The following is a 13,924-nucleotide window of genomic DNA, read 5'->3' as shown; positions in this document are numbered from 1 at the left end:
TTCTACTCAAATAAGATGAAATAGCTGTCATTTTATCAAACTGTAATGTGATGTTTTAATACATTTACAATAAGAAAAATTAAGTATTCTTGACATTTATCTGCTATATATATTGGTCCTCTCTATAAAGATTTTAAATTTGATCAAAATGATCAAATTATACCTGATCTTATTTTCACATTTTCAGTCATTTTCTCTTATTTAAATCGTCTATCTCCATCATTTGGTGTGTATATATATAAGCATTATTAACGATCATCTATGATGCACAATTGCACATGAATTGTGACAAGTAAAAATGAAGCATGCAGAATTGCGAATACAGTTATACACATGGTATAGATTCATAGAAATAGAACCAAACAATAGAATGTCTTCACTAAAGTTTCACATTACTAATACTTCTCCTGTCTCTTTCTTAAAAGAAATTGTAATATACAGATTAAGCAAGAAGAAGAGTGTTTTAGTTGAAGGATTACAACAAAAAAAAGGGAGAAAACTTTTTAAAATACAGAAGCCCAAATGTCCCAAAAAATAAAAATTAGCCGAAAGCTAAGAACAGCTCAACCACTCTAATAATATGATCCGAAAACTTTTTTTATGAACCAAGTGCAAAATTCTGTAAATAAGCATAGAAAACCAATCAGATGCACCTTCATTATGGCAAAGAGGCATAGCTTCATAGCACCTTATGCTCCTTTCATCTCCTAAAATCTCCCAAATAAATTACGAGAATGAAATCAACATAGGGATCTAGAAGGACATCCCAATTCTTACAAATGATCCTAACAAATTTCTCCAAACCTCACAGCAAAATATAGCTAACACATTCTAGCAGCAAGTGGAAGAACTGAAAGAATACCTTGTCCATGCCATCCAAGTGTATTAAGAATCATTTTCTTTTGTTCCAGGAACTCCCAGTCTTCGACACTCAAAAAGAAACCCCTTATATAAGGCCAACAATTTAATGAAGATGCTCATGCCATATTTAGAAACACTGAGAAGCAGCTACTTAAACTATGATACCAAATCATGTTGGCTACTTGCTCACTAACTTCACCATATTTTGATAACCAACCTTCTATAAATTTGCAGAACAAGATGAATCTGCTGCTATGACGGAACCAAATCCGATTATAGACAAAATACACCAAGAAATGGTCCCCTGTCAATTGGTTAAAATTTCCAAGTTCACTAACTGGATAGTATACAAGGTAGAAGCATACCTTCACAATGGATAAACTGTTTCCAGTTGAAAGATCCGAGGGAAAAGTGCACCTTGATGTGTTTACACTAACATGGTTAAACAGCTATTTCTTTAACATGCTGTTCACTGCACCTCATGGGACACTCTCTAACAGTATCCTATCAAATTCAGCTGCATTCAAATTTAAATTATTTGCAACAGATTTCAGGAAGATATCCCACATGTCATCATCAACTCCAGCGGATACGGCCAATGCAACAACCTTGTTAATTTCTTCCACCATCCCTCTTGCACAAGAAAGTCCATCAATCAATATCGTGTATGTTGATTTGTCAGGCAAACATCCACTTTCAAACATCTCCTCTAGAATCCTTATTCCCTCCTTCACGTTACCAACCTTACAAAATCCTTTAATCAACATATTATAAGCAAACGCATTAGGTACGCGACCCTTCTCCACCATATCATCCCACAACCTAGCAGCCTCACAGAGCTCCCCTCTCTCGCACATTCCGGCAATCAATGTGTTATATGTCAATAGACTTGGAACTGCACCACCTCCAAATTCATCAAGCGCCTTCCTTGCCTCAATCACCTTCCCCTTCTTACACAGCCAATGAACAAGAGTACCTGTGACAGCATCATCGCGGCTGCAATTCATCCTCAAGAGCTTCCTCCAAACCTCACAAGCCTTCTCAACATTCCCTTCCTCGCACAACATATCAACAACCCTACAACACAGCGCCGAACTCGGCACATGATTCTTCCCAAGCATATCGTCGAGCACATTAAGTGCCTCCCCGGACTTCTTCCCCTTACAATACGCCTCAATCATAACACTATAAGTAACCTCATTAGGCTCAAGCCCATTCTCCTCCATCTCATCCATCACCTTAATTGCATCAACAAACATCCCTTGCCTACAAAACCCACTCACCAAGACAGTGTAAGTAGTTGCATCAGGTATCCACCCTTTCCCCAAAATCTCCATAAAAACCCTCTTTGCACCCCTCATGTCACCCCTCAAAGCATACCCACCTAAAACAGTAGTGTAACTCACCACATTGGGCACCACACCTATTGCAGGCATCTCATCCAAAACCCTAACCGCTGCATCTACATTGTTCCCTTTACAAAGAGCCTTCAGCAAAATATTGCAACTAACCACATTGGGCACAACCCTAAATTTGGCCATACAATTCTTAAAAACAAAATGTGCTAAATCATAGCGCTTGCACTGAACCAGGGCATTAAGCGTGGCGTTCAGGGCCTTCGTGGAGGGTTGAATCCCAAAAGATTCGATCCTCATGAAGGTCCTGAGTGCCAATTTTGGGCGACCAGCAAGGCCGTACCCGCGAATAACCGTTATAAGCGGTTGTTCGTCGGTGATACGGGAATCACAGAGGATGGCATCGATTTGGGGGAAGTGGCGGGCACGGGAGAGCTTGAGAATTATGGCATTGAAGGGAATAGGGTGGTGGGCGAGGCGGTTGTTGTTGCTATTGGGGTGGTGGGTTAGGGCATAGTGGAAGATTTGGAGGGAGAGATTTGGGTCGTGTTGGCGGGAAATAAGGGAGGCAAGGGTTTTAGGAGTGAGACGGCGGGGCCAGGGGTGCACTGGGGGCGTGACGGTGAAGGACGCAAGGGTGGTGGGTGCAGGAGAGGCGGCAGCAGTGATGGCGGCAGAGGTTGCGGCAGAGGTGAAGGGGTGGGAGTGATGGAGGATGTGTGTGGAACGGAACATGCCTGCAATTGGCAACTCCTTTTCCTAGTTACGTATTCATAACCTACAATTTATGGCTCATTCTAAGTTATTTTCAACAGCAGAGGCGGCGAGAGAGAGGTAGTAGTTAAAGCATGAACGCTGTCCAGCTCCACAGGTGAAGTTGTTGCCGTGAGAGAAGGTTGGGTTTGGTGGAGACCAATGAAAACCGGATCAGTCATCAAACCGCTTTAGTTACTGGTTCACTAGTCCAATCAGTCTAACCGTAGTTTAACCGAAAAAACTGTTCCATAATAAAATAATAAATAAATTATAAATAATCATCCTAAAATATCTTTCAAATTTAAAACCCTATATAAAATATCACCAACTAAATGTAATTAATCATCAAAATATGCAAAAACTTGCTGCAAATTTGTTAACAATTAACATAATTATACTTCCATTAAAAATAGCTGGATTGAATTACAATGCACAAGTTAAAAATAGAGAACATTGTCTTAATGTAGCTGAGTCAAAAAGTAAAACAAAAAATGATAGTGCTGCACAACAAACACACAACAGAACCTGAAACAAAAAGAATCCAACACGGAGGAGGGGCAGCGAGTTGGCGGAGATCGAGAGCAGGGACAGTGCAACCAAACAATGAACAAAACAATGAAAACAGAATTTTTTTATATAAGAACAATCAAAACATGAATCATACAATCACTAATTGCAAATTTTTTCTTCATAAGAACAGAACAATGAAAACATGAAGCATATAATAAATCAAAAGATCACAAATTGCAAATTTTTTAATAAGAACAGAAGTTAGAACAGTGAAAAATGAAGAAGATTAACAGTTTTCAACCCAATTTTAACAAAGCTCATCACAATGATTAACAACAAAAAAAAAAAACCAATGAAGGAACAGAATCAGTAACATAGGCAGCGCAAATTCAAGAAACTTTAATAAAATTTAACTATAGAAACAGACAGTAAAGCAGTAGTAGAGTTATCAATTTAAAATTTATCATTAAATACAGTCAGTGAGCAAAACCAATCAACCAAGCACTAACTGGGCATTCAAAAAAAGAAGAATCTTTCATTTAAATCACAGCAACAACACAACAACACCAATAGGAACATTTAAAACAAAACAACCAAAAAAAAATCTAAAAATCACCATTGCTGAAAACAATAATTTGATACGTGTATGCTCAAAAGAATAAAAGCTAAGCTTCTAGGAAACTGAAGAATACCCAAACCAAAGAACCTTCAATCACAGCTTAAACCAAGAACAGAAAATTACAACAAAAAGAAAAAAAAAATAAAGATAACATAACAACAACACAAGAACAATTAGCAAATTAACAACTTTACAATAACAGTTAAAATTTACCAGAAGAACACTAATGCAAGTGGAATCATCATGCTAATATGTTTTCTGCAAAGACCCTATTTGTGCAGCTAAAATTTCCTAATTACTAAGATCCAATTATTCTTAATTTCACATGCAATCAACTTACTAAGTTTCTAAAAGCTAGAAATTATAAAACCATCCAGAAATATGGTTAAAGCATTTCATCAAACATGTTAAGTGCGGTAAAATTAAAACGAAATAAGAGAACTCAAAGCTTAATATCAATGTGATAGAGAAGAGAACATAACAATTGTATAATCTATGAAAAAAATCCAAACCACTACCAAATCAAATAGTTACTTATTGTAATAGAAATCAGAAGTTGCAGAGTTTGAAGCAGAGTATTGGTGGCGGGTTTAGGGAACTCACGGCGGCGACAAAAGAGAGCAGTTCGACGGCTAGGTGGAGCGCGCGGGTTGGACGCAGAGTTTGAAGCAGAGCAACGTGGCTTCCAGACGAACGCGAATGCGAACTCGAACGGTGAACGGCGAGTGAACGCGAACGGTGAACGCCGAGCGAACGTGAACGGCGAAGAACGCGAAGGAATACGGCGGCTGAACGAAGAGGCGAACGTGAACGGCGAAGAAACGGTGGCGGAAGCGCGGCTGAGCAGACAAAGACGACGGACGCCGAGCTCAAGGAAGCAGCTGCAATCGGTGACAGCGAACAGGGGTTGAAGGCTTGGAGCACGACGGAAGCTAGATAGACGGACGGACGGCGAACTTAATGGACGGCGGCAATATGCCACTCCTTGCGGCGGTGCTGTAGGCTTAGTTTTTGTGATTTTTGTGATTATGAAAGAAGGAAAGGGAGAAAGGGGGAAAGAAACGAAGGAGTAGCTTCCCTTTTGTGTAAACTGGCCGGGTCTCGATTTGGTCCGACCGGATTCCGGTTTATCGGTTCTTCAACGATTTTCTGATCACCAGTTTTACATGCCTGACCGGATTCCGGTTTAGCGGTTCTTCAACGATTTTTTTATTACCAGTTTTACATGCCTGACCGGATTTTTAATGTTTCCGGTTCATGATTGGACCGGTCTAACGGCTGTTCAGTCCAATTTTCATAATCATGCTATTGATAGAATATTTTAAATATTTTTATTTAAAAAATAAATTCATTAAAAACTGAAATTCTTTATTTTTTAATTTTAATTTATTATCTTAACATATACCCTTTAAGTAAGACTGGAAGTGAGCTGAACTAGACTAAACTCAAGCTAGACTCACAAAAATTAAGCTTGGTTCACAGTTTAACTCATTAATAATCGAGCCTATTTCTTAAACTCAATTTTGACTTACTGAAAACTCGTGAGCCAACTCGAGCTCATTAGCTGGCTTAAATAATAGGGACATAATTTATAATTTTATATATTGTGTATTTATTAATTATAATTTTTTTATTTATGTCTTACATCAAAATCATATAAAAAACAATTATACAATTTTAAATAAAAATATTGATATATATAAAATTATATATTACTATTTTATATGTATATATATAATCGAGTCAGCTCGAGCCAATGAGTTAGGCTTATCTAAGTTCAAACTCAACTCATTTAATTTATGAACTCAATTTCAAGATCAAACTCGATTAATCAACTCATGAGCTCAGCTTATTGAACTATTAACGAGTCAAGCTTGAGCTAACTTGACTCACTTCCAGTCCAATTCTTTAATAAATTATTTTTTATTAATTAAATTATATTTTTATCAAAATATTTTTAAAAATTTAATAATTAAATTATTTTTTTTCTAAAATACCGTTCAATAATTTTTTAATTATTAAATTATAATTTTACCAATATTTTCGTTAACAATTATAGTTAATAAAAAATTATTTTGATAAACAAAATTTAATGACAAAAAAATAAAATTTTTACTAAAAAGATATTTTTATAAAAAAATAACTTTTTTTTTAAAAATAAATAAAGTTAACATTGGTTAATACAAAAAATTTAAAATGAATTAAAGATGAAATTTTTTAAAAATTATAAAAGAAGGAGATGTATATTTTACAAATAAAAAGGATAAGAATGTCATTTTAACATTTCTAAAAAGAAAAAAAATGAAATTTTTTCATACATTTATTACTTAAAGTTTATTTTTTTACTAAAAATAAAAAGACTAGAATCTACTGTGAGTATGAAAAGATTATGTCATTTAAACTATAATTCATTTACACTTAGAGTTTAATTTGAATGCACATGTAAAACTATCTTGCACTTCCTATGTATGATGAATGCTAGACATGTATTCACTGTTGTGTTGGTTGGGTCAGCTATATTCATAACTATGTATTTTGGGAATTTAGAGACAGTTCCATATACCAAGAGAAGCCACTGGATTTTGTTATCTAAAGCCATGGTGAGGCAACTTGGGGAGGCTGAATTCGAGAAACTGAAGGCGAGTTTCAAGGGAAAGATCTTGCCTGCCATACACCCTGAGAGTATGACGATAAGGATGATATCAATGGAAATCATTGATACCTTGCAGAGAGGGTTGAGCAAGGAACAAGTTTGGAATGATGTTGGTTATGCATCAGCACATGTCACAGGGTTTGAAGGGCATACTGAGGAGACTTTGAAATCGTTGAGTAATTCTAGTGCTGATGGCAGGAACGGACCCACGTTTGTTTGTGTGGGGTCAGTTGCCCCCATTAAGTTTATAGAAAAAAATTGCCCTCATTGTTATAGTAAATATATATGTATATAGATAATTGCCTTTATTGTTATAATTCATTTGTCTCCTATACTTTAAAAAAAATTGTGTAAGAAAAAATTGTTATTAAATATTAATACAATGATAAAAATTATTATATCATATATATTTAAAACAAATAATAACAAAAATAATAATAATTTAATTAGCTAATTATCTAAAGTCAAATATAACTTTTTAAATATAAATGAGATTATTAGTATTTAGTAGTTTATATATATTAGTTACTTATTTATTTTTATTATTTAATTTAATTTAATTTAATTTTGGTCTTACTCTTACATATAATAATTATTTTTGTCGAAAACTTTTTACCATAAATATTAAAAAATGTCAATTTTGTAATTAAATACTAACAAATTATTTGAATATTTGCATAATATAAAAAGAGATATTATCTTATCTATACTTATATACAAAGAGAATTATAATTGTTTGATTTAAATTTTTATTTTTCTCTCATTTTTTTATCTCTCACACAATTTTGATAAAAATTTAAAATTAGTTAATTCGAATTATATTTCTCATAGATTCTTTAATTATTGAACTATAATATCTTTTGTTTTACATAAAAAATAATCAATAAAAATATAATTTGACAAATATGAAATAGCATTGGTATTAATAATAAATGTATCACGCAATAATGTGCCAAAATATTGAAATGAGAAAAAAATATATAAATTAATATGTTTTTTAATGTGTTAATTATATTCATTAAAATTTTGATTAACTAATATACTCCAAAATTTAAATATCTAAATATATTGATATTATTTTTGCCCCCACTATTATAATTTTCTAGGTCCGTCACTGGCTGATGGTAAGGCAGAAAGTGGTTGGCACAAGGAAGATGAAATCCTTGATGACAGTTGGGTTCAGCAAAGTAGAAAGAAAGGGCCAGCTACCTCGCATCTCGATGGATTGAATTGGGAGGTGCTTGTTGTCAATGATTCGGTTGTCAATGCCATTTTGCTACCTGGTGGTAAGATTGTTGTATACAACGGATTGTTAGAGCATTTTAAAAGTGATAGTTGATATCTTTTCTGAATAAAATTTCTGAGCGAGATGGGATTTAATAATTCATTTGAAACTGGTCTTGTGATACAGTAATCAAATTTTGACATGTTTTTTCTCAAGACATCCTCAATTGTAGTACCCTTGAGACATTATTGTGTGCCATCTATCAGCATGTCAATGTTGTTTTGAATTTCTGATTATACTTAAATAATCATCATCTACATGCTGCTTGTACTTGTTTCTCTTGGTAGATATTGTGGAAACTTTTTCTTCTTTCAATTTTTCATAACTAAATCCTGTTTTCAGGATGGAAATGGAAGCTGATTACATTGGCCTGCTCTTAATTGCTTCTGCCGGATATGATCCACGGGTGGCGCCCGCAGTGTATCAGAAACTGGGAGAAGTCAACGGTGACTCGGCACTTATGGATTATTTCTCCACTCATCCATCTGGAAGAAAGAGAGCAGGGTTGCTCTCCCAGGCCAAAATAATGGAAGAAGCATCCACTATATATAAGAATGCTAGGTCTGGAAGATGTATTGAAGGATTTCTTTAGCAGAACTTATATTGCCACACCAGAATCAACAAAGAACCTGTAGATGAAACTTAAAAGAATTCTGTTTTAGCCAAAAGAAAAGCTAGACAATTTTCTGTATGATGAATTTTGTCAACAATTTAGTTTCATAGATAGATGTTTGTTACGTAAAGTGTTAATTGCACAGCGCTTCAAAGAAAATTATTGATTAGATCATCTGTTCTAACATCTCAAAGGTGTTTCTAAGGTAGAAGGGACTATTTTTTCATGTGTTCAATACATGTTAGTGGCTTATTGCAACAACCAAATCAAGTGTATACATGCAAGGTTGATATTATCATGCTTACAAAGGATTATATGAAACTGGGGGGAGGATAAAGAATTAGGAGAATAGACTTTCACAACCGGTTAAAAGAAAGGAGGAAGGATGCTTATGGGTTCAGCCTCAATAGGTGGAGATGATGGTATTGATGTTGACAAAGGAGGTGGATGAGAAACAGAAAAATAATGTGAAGAGGATGATGGTGGGATTATGCGGGGTAATTTTGGAACTAAACTAATTTTGACCATAAAAAAAATGGACAAAAGTGTAAAATTAGAAGTTATTTCAAAATATAAAATATCCTTTAATCTTTTTAAGAATTTTTTAAAATAGTAGACTATAATTCTCAAAAAGACTATTTCCATACTAAAATCAGCCATTAAAATTAGTTACATTGTATATCTTTTAAATTAGTTTTTTTAGTGAATATTCAATCCGGTCCGTGATAATTATCTCGAAAGGACAACGAGGTCCTTAACAAAAAAATTAATCCTTTTCGACCCCTAATTTTTATTTATATGGGACTGATTAGTCCCTGTGCCAACAAAATAAAACATTGATTTTTTTTTTGTACAGGAGCTAATTAGTCTCATAAAAATAAAAATTAGGAGTCGAAAAAGATATTTATTTTGTTAAGGGCTTCATTGTCTTTCGAGATAATTATCAAGAGCTGTTTAAAATTTTTCTCTAATTTTTTTATACCGATTTTAAAATTCAAAAAATTAAAATAATAAAAAATTTTTTATAACGAACCTATTTTTTAACTAATTCATTTGAGTTGGCTTAACTTCTGTTGATTTTTGTAGTAGAACCGATAAAATATATATTGACCTATTAGTTTGTCGTCTACAATATCTAATAGGGTCGCTCTACGGTACAGATACAAGTTGATACAGATATACAGATATTCCCTCTCTTTGAATATGAGATTAACACGTGGTGCTGTGTTTCAGAGCTTGTCTGCTGCCTTATGTTAGCTGTGGACTGTGGCTGAGCCAACTAGCGAAAATAGTGTGATTCAAATATAAGCTGATAGACTTGCTGAAGTTGGCTTTGGCAGTGAATTGAGTATCTAAAAACTGAATTGGACCCAAAGCTTTTTTTTTTAATTTGTTAATAGGAGGAAAAAAAGAGAAATCAGGTGTAGTAGCCATGGATACTAAATAGAAATGAAGATCTTCTCCCTAAAAATGAAATCTTAGGTTGCAGGGAGACAGATACAGCCGCCATCGTGGTACTGTGGCGGAGGTTGACGTCTGGAAACCGATTCTGATCGAAGTCACGGATTCATCTCGGACTTCCCACTTTTCCCTATAAATAAGAAAAATTTTTTCAATAAACCTGCCCGGACAGCCGAGTGATAAGCAACTGTTGACAAAACTGCCATAATACTGCATGACTTGGCAATGTTTTCCATTTTTGTTAGTGCTTGTCCACTTCTTTGCATTGGATCCGGAGGAAGAACTGGAACTGGTATGGCTCTAGCTCTTAGGCATTCAAAGAAGGCGTCGATGAAGTCTAGACCAGGCACATAAACAACAAGAACCTTGTCCCAAGACTTGATAACTGGCTTTTGGCTTGTTAAGAGCTTATAAGCAATGCAAGATGCATTAAGATGTTCTGCATAAGTCCTCTGGCCTATCGATGCACCTTTTTCATTAATCCAAGTGTAAATTGTTCTGTTTTGAGTGATAGGATGAGTTCCCCATTGTCTTAAATAGCCATCCAAATTAGGCAAATTAGGAAAATGCACTCATAGGCGTGGGGCGGCTGTCGGCGAACTCGTATGCATCAGCGACCACGGTATGGTGGGGAGACCTCCGTTATGGGAAGCGAAAAGGAAATCTTATCGAAAAAGGGGTGGAGACGCTGCGTTCTTCACAGGTATGACTACGGCGGTAGCACGAAGTTTCCGATTGTGGACTGCCGATGATGGTGTCGCCGGTGATGGGTGACGGCAATTCTTCTTGTTGCCCGTTGTGGAGCCTCTTAGTCACCCACTTCTTCTGGTCGGCGATGAGTTTGGGTCTCTCCTTCCCCTAGATGGAGCAACAACTTCACTCCCTTTACAGTGATAAGGGTATTTAGCAATTATAAAAATTAAAAGATACCAAAATTCACATATATTTTTAAAGTTCTGTTTACAGGCCCACAAAAATTATATTTTATGAATCAATCATATAGCCCATGAACTCCAAATTTTAGGATCACGAAAAAAAATCAAAGCCCAACACTAATACCCCTAACAACGTTTTAAGCTACTCATGCGACTCGGCTTCTGCTGTTACGCATCCTGCACCAAGTCGCATCCTGCACCAAGTTCTGCAATTTGTTCAGTAAATTCTGCAAGCTGCTCCCTCAGGACCAGCACTATGACGCGTGTCATCCTGGTATTCAACTAAAAAAAATCTGTACAAAGAACATTTGTACACTATAATTGACCTATCTAATATTATGTCATATGGTAGATAACATTTTTCATAAGAAACTAGTGGTTAATTTTTTTGGATGGATAAGAATTGGTGTAATTCTTTAATATTAAAAGTTATAGTATTTTACAAAATTTTGGGGGTTATAAAATTCGTAGAGTGCGAATTATCATATCAAAATTTTTTTAATTTATAAAAATAATACACAAATTGCGTATTATATTATTTTAATATTAAATTACAATATGCAGATTGCGTATTATATTATTTTAATATTAAATTACAATACACAGTTTGCGTATTGTGCTTACACAGAACAGCAAATTCTATAAAAATCTATTTTTTGTAACATTAACATAAAATTCTATTCACTCTTCCATATCAAAATAAAAAACTAGTCAATTTATGGAGAAAAAAATTCGTCTATTGACCGGAGACAGAGCTGAACGTAGAGCCTTGAAGCCCCAAGGGTGGGGTAAAATGGTGGAGGAATAAATGGTCAAGTTAAATTCTGAAAAATCGTTTATTCTTTAAATTTATTTTTGAAATTTATTTTAGTTAAATTTATTTTTTTTAATTTTTAATTAATTATATTAATACTAATAGATTAATAATATCAAAATTTGTTAATATAATATATTAAATAACTCTACAATGACTACAACATATATTTAGTCATCTTAATTTATTATTAATACGATAAATTTATACAATTAAGTCTAAAATTGTATTTGAAGGCCAAAAATTAGAAACTAATAAAAATAATTTGTATTTCCCTGTGAAATGAATTCTTTTCCATGCTTGGAAACTAATAAATAAACATTAAGATTACAACTAAGAATTAATTATTTATAAAAGTGAAAGTTGTTTAGTTTTACTAAAATAATAATTTTATTACAATAAGATTAAAACGATGTTATTAGTTTAGAAAGATAAAAATACCTTGTAAAGAATAATTATAAAAAGTTAAAATATTCTTTTAGAATTGAAATTGTTTGATTTTTATTAAATTTTTGAAATTTAAATTTAATTTTTAAAATATTAAAATACTTTTTAGTTAATTTTAAAAAATATTAAACATTAAACATTTGGATTCAATTTTAAAAAATCTAAATTATTGTCTTGATTGATTTAAGAAAAATAAATATTACTTATAAGATTAATTATAAAAATATTAAAATATTCTTTTAGAATAACGTGGTTTAAATGAGTTAGAAAATAAAAATTTGAATTTAATTTTAAAAGATTAAAATATTTTTTTCAAATTCTGCTTGTCCTATTATTTTATATATTAATATTTTATGATGCAGCATACAAAAAAAAATTAAAATTATTTTTTATTAGGTTAAAATTAATATTTTCACTTTTATGGACTATTAAAATGTTGGCCAATTTTATAGTGTCTAAATTTTGCCTAACTTATCTTTTATAATAAATTTTGATTTTTTAAAAATTATTTATTTTTATATCTTTTAAATTAAATATTAATTTTTAACTTTTTTAGTAAGTAGACACCATAGTATTCATCTAAAATGTTATACTTAAATGTGAGATAATTTACAAGTAAAAATTATACCGTCTGACTTAGCGTCAAAAAATAAATAATAAGATTTAAAAAAAAAACCAATTTGTATAAATTAAATTTAAAAATTTTTTAATGTTTAAATCAAACCAACCGATTCCAATCCAAAGAATTTTAAAATTTTAGAACATACAAATTAAATACTTCATCACCAATGCAAGTTGGCACAGATAGATGATGTCTCTTAACCATCTTTTTCTGGGTTCGATATTCACTGAAGGATAAAAATGGAGATTGCTTACTTGAGAGGGTGGCCCATTTGGCCACTTTACCTCTGCAGTATCCAAGAGATTAGTCATTGGACTTTTGACTTATAGATATCTTAGTGCAAACCAAAAAAAAAAATTAAATACTTCATCCAAAATTTTTGTAGAATATTTTATTTTTTTTGTAGAACTTACTTTCCAACCAATATATCCATCATTCTCTCCAATCAACGCCATAATAAAAAAAAAACTTAGCCCAAAGAGTATTTAGTTATAATAATGATTTATTATTAAAGAGGTCTGCTATACATACAAGTCTTTTTGTCTTACAAGTCTTATAAGTTGGCACAAACCCAATAAAACACATGCGCATTACACTCTTCAACCACTTTCTGTTTTCAAAGCGCGTTACTCACCATGCATTATGAACGATTCTTCTTCTTCCTCCATGAAAACGAGTTTCTTGCCAAATTTGTTCGATCTCCTTTGTGTATTCTCTCTTCGCCTTTTCATTCGTTGTTTTACTTGCATTTATCACTGGTATTCTTGTTTCGTTTTATTTTTTTTTTTTCGATTTTCATGGTTTCTGAAATCAAGCTTTGAAATCGTTTTGAAGATAATGGAACTTCAGAAATACACTCAAACGATTACAGAAATACATCCAAACGGTTACAGAAATACATCCAAACGATTACAAAAATACACCAAACGGATTACAGAAATACACCCAATGGGTTTAAGAAATACATCCAAAGGATTTAAGAAATACACCAAA

General features: G+C 33.0%; 2 protein-coding genes across 2 annotated transcripts; one reads left to right on the top strand and one right to left on the bottom strand.

Moving 5' to 3' along the window:
* Positions 1-317: 317 nt before the first annotated feature.
* LOC112757816 (uncharacterized) lies at positions 318-5,156 on the bottom strand. The gene is made up of 2 exons (XM_025806370.3): positions 4,705-5,156; positions 318-3,213 (listed from the first exon to the last, which is right to left on the bottom strand). The coding sequence occupies exon 2, from the start codon at positions 2,949-2,951 to the stop codon at positions 1,341-1,343; it is 1,611 nt and encodes a 536-aa protein (XP_025662155.1). The 5' UTR covers positions 2,952-3,213; positions 4,705-5,156; the 3' UTR covers positions 318-1,340.
* Positions 5,157-6,562: 1,406 nt separating this feature from the next.
* On the top strand, positions 6,563-8,821 carry LOC112754184 (mitochondrial metalloendopeptidase OMA1-like). Its single transcript, XM_072197650.1, has 3 exons — positions 6,563-6,930; positions 7,861-8,040; positions 8,382-8,821. Exons 1-3 carry the CDS (start codon positions 6,570-6,572, stop codon positions 8,417-8,419), a joined length of 579 nt encoding a protein of 192 aa, XP_072053751.1. The 5' UTR covers positions 6,563-6,569; the 3' UTR covers positions 8,420-8,821.
* The last annotated feature ends 5,103 nt before the right edge of the window (positions 8,822-13,924 follow it).

This window comes from Arachis hypogaea, chromosome 6 (genome assembly GCF_003086295.3).
Source record: "Arachis hypogaea cultivar Tifrunner chromosome 6, arahy.Tifrunner.gnm2.J5K5, whole genome shotgun sequence".
NCBI classification, from domain to species: Eukaryota; Viridiplantae; Streptophyta; class Magnoliopsida; order Fabales; family Fabaceae; genus Arachis; species Arachis hypogaea.
Note: the sequence above shows the minus strand (reverse complement) of the source record. Positions and strands in the feature narration are given on the sequence as shown.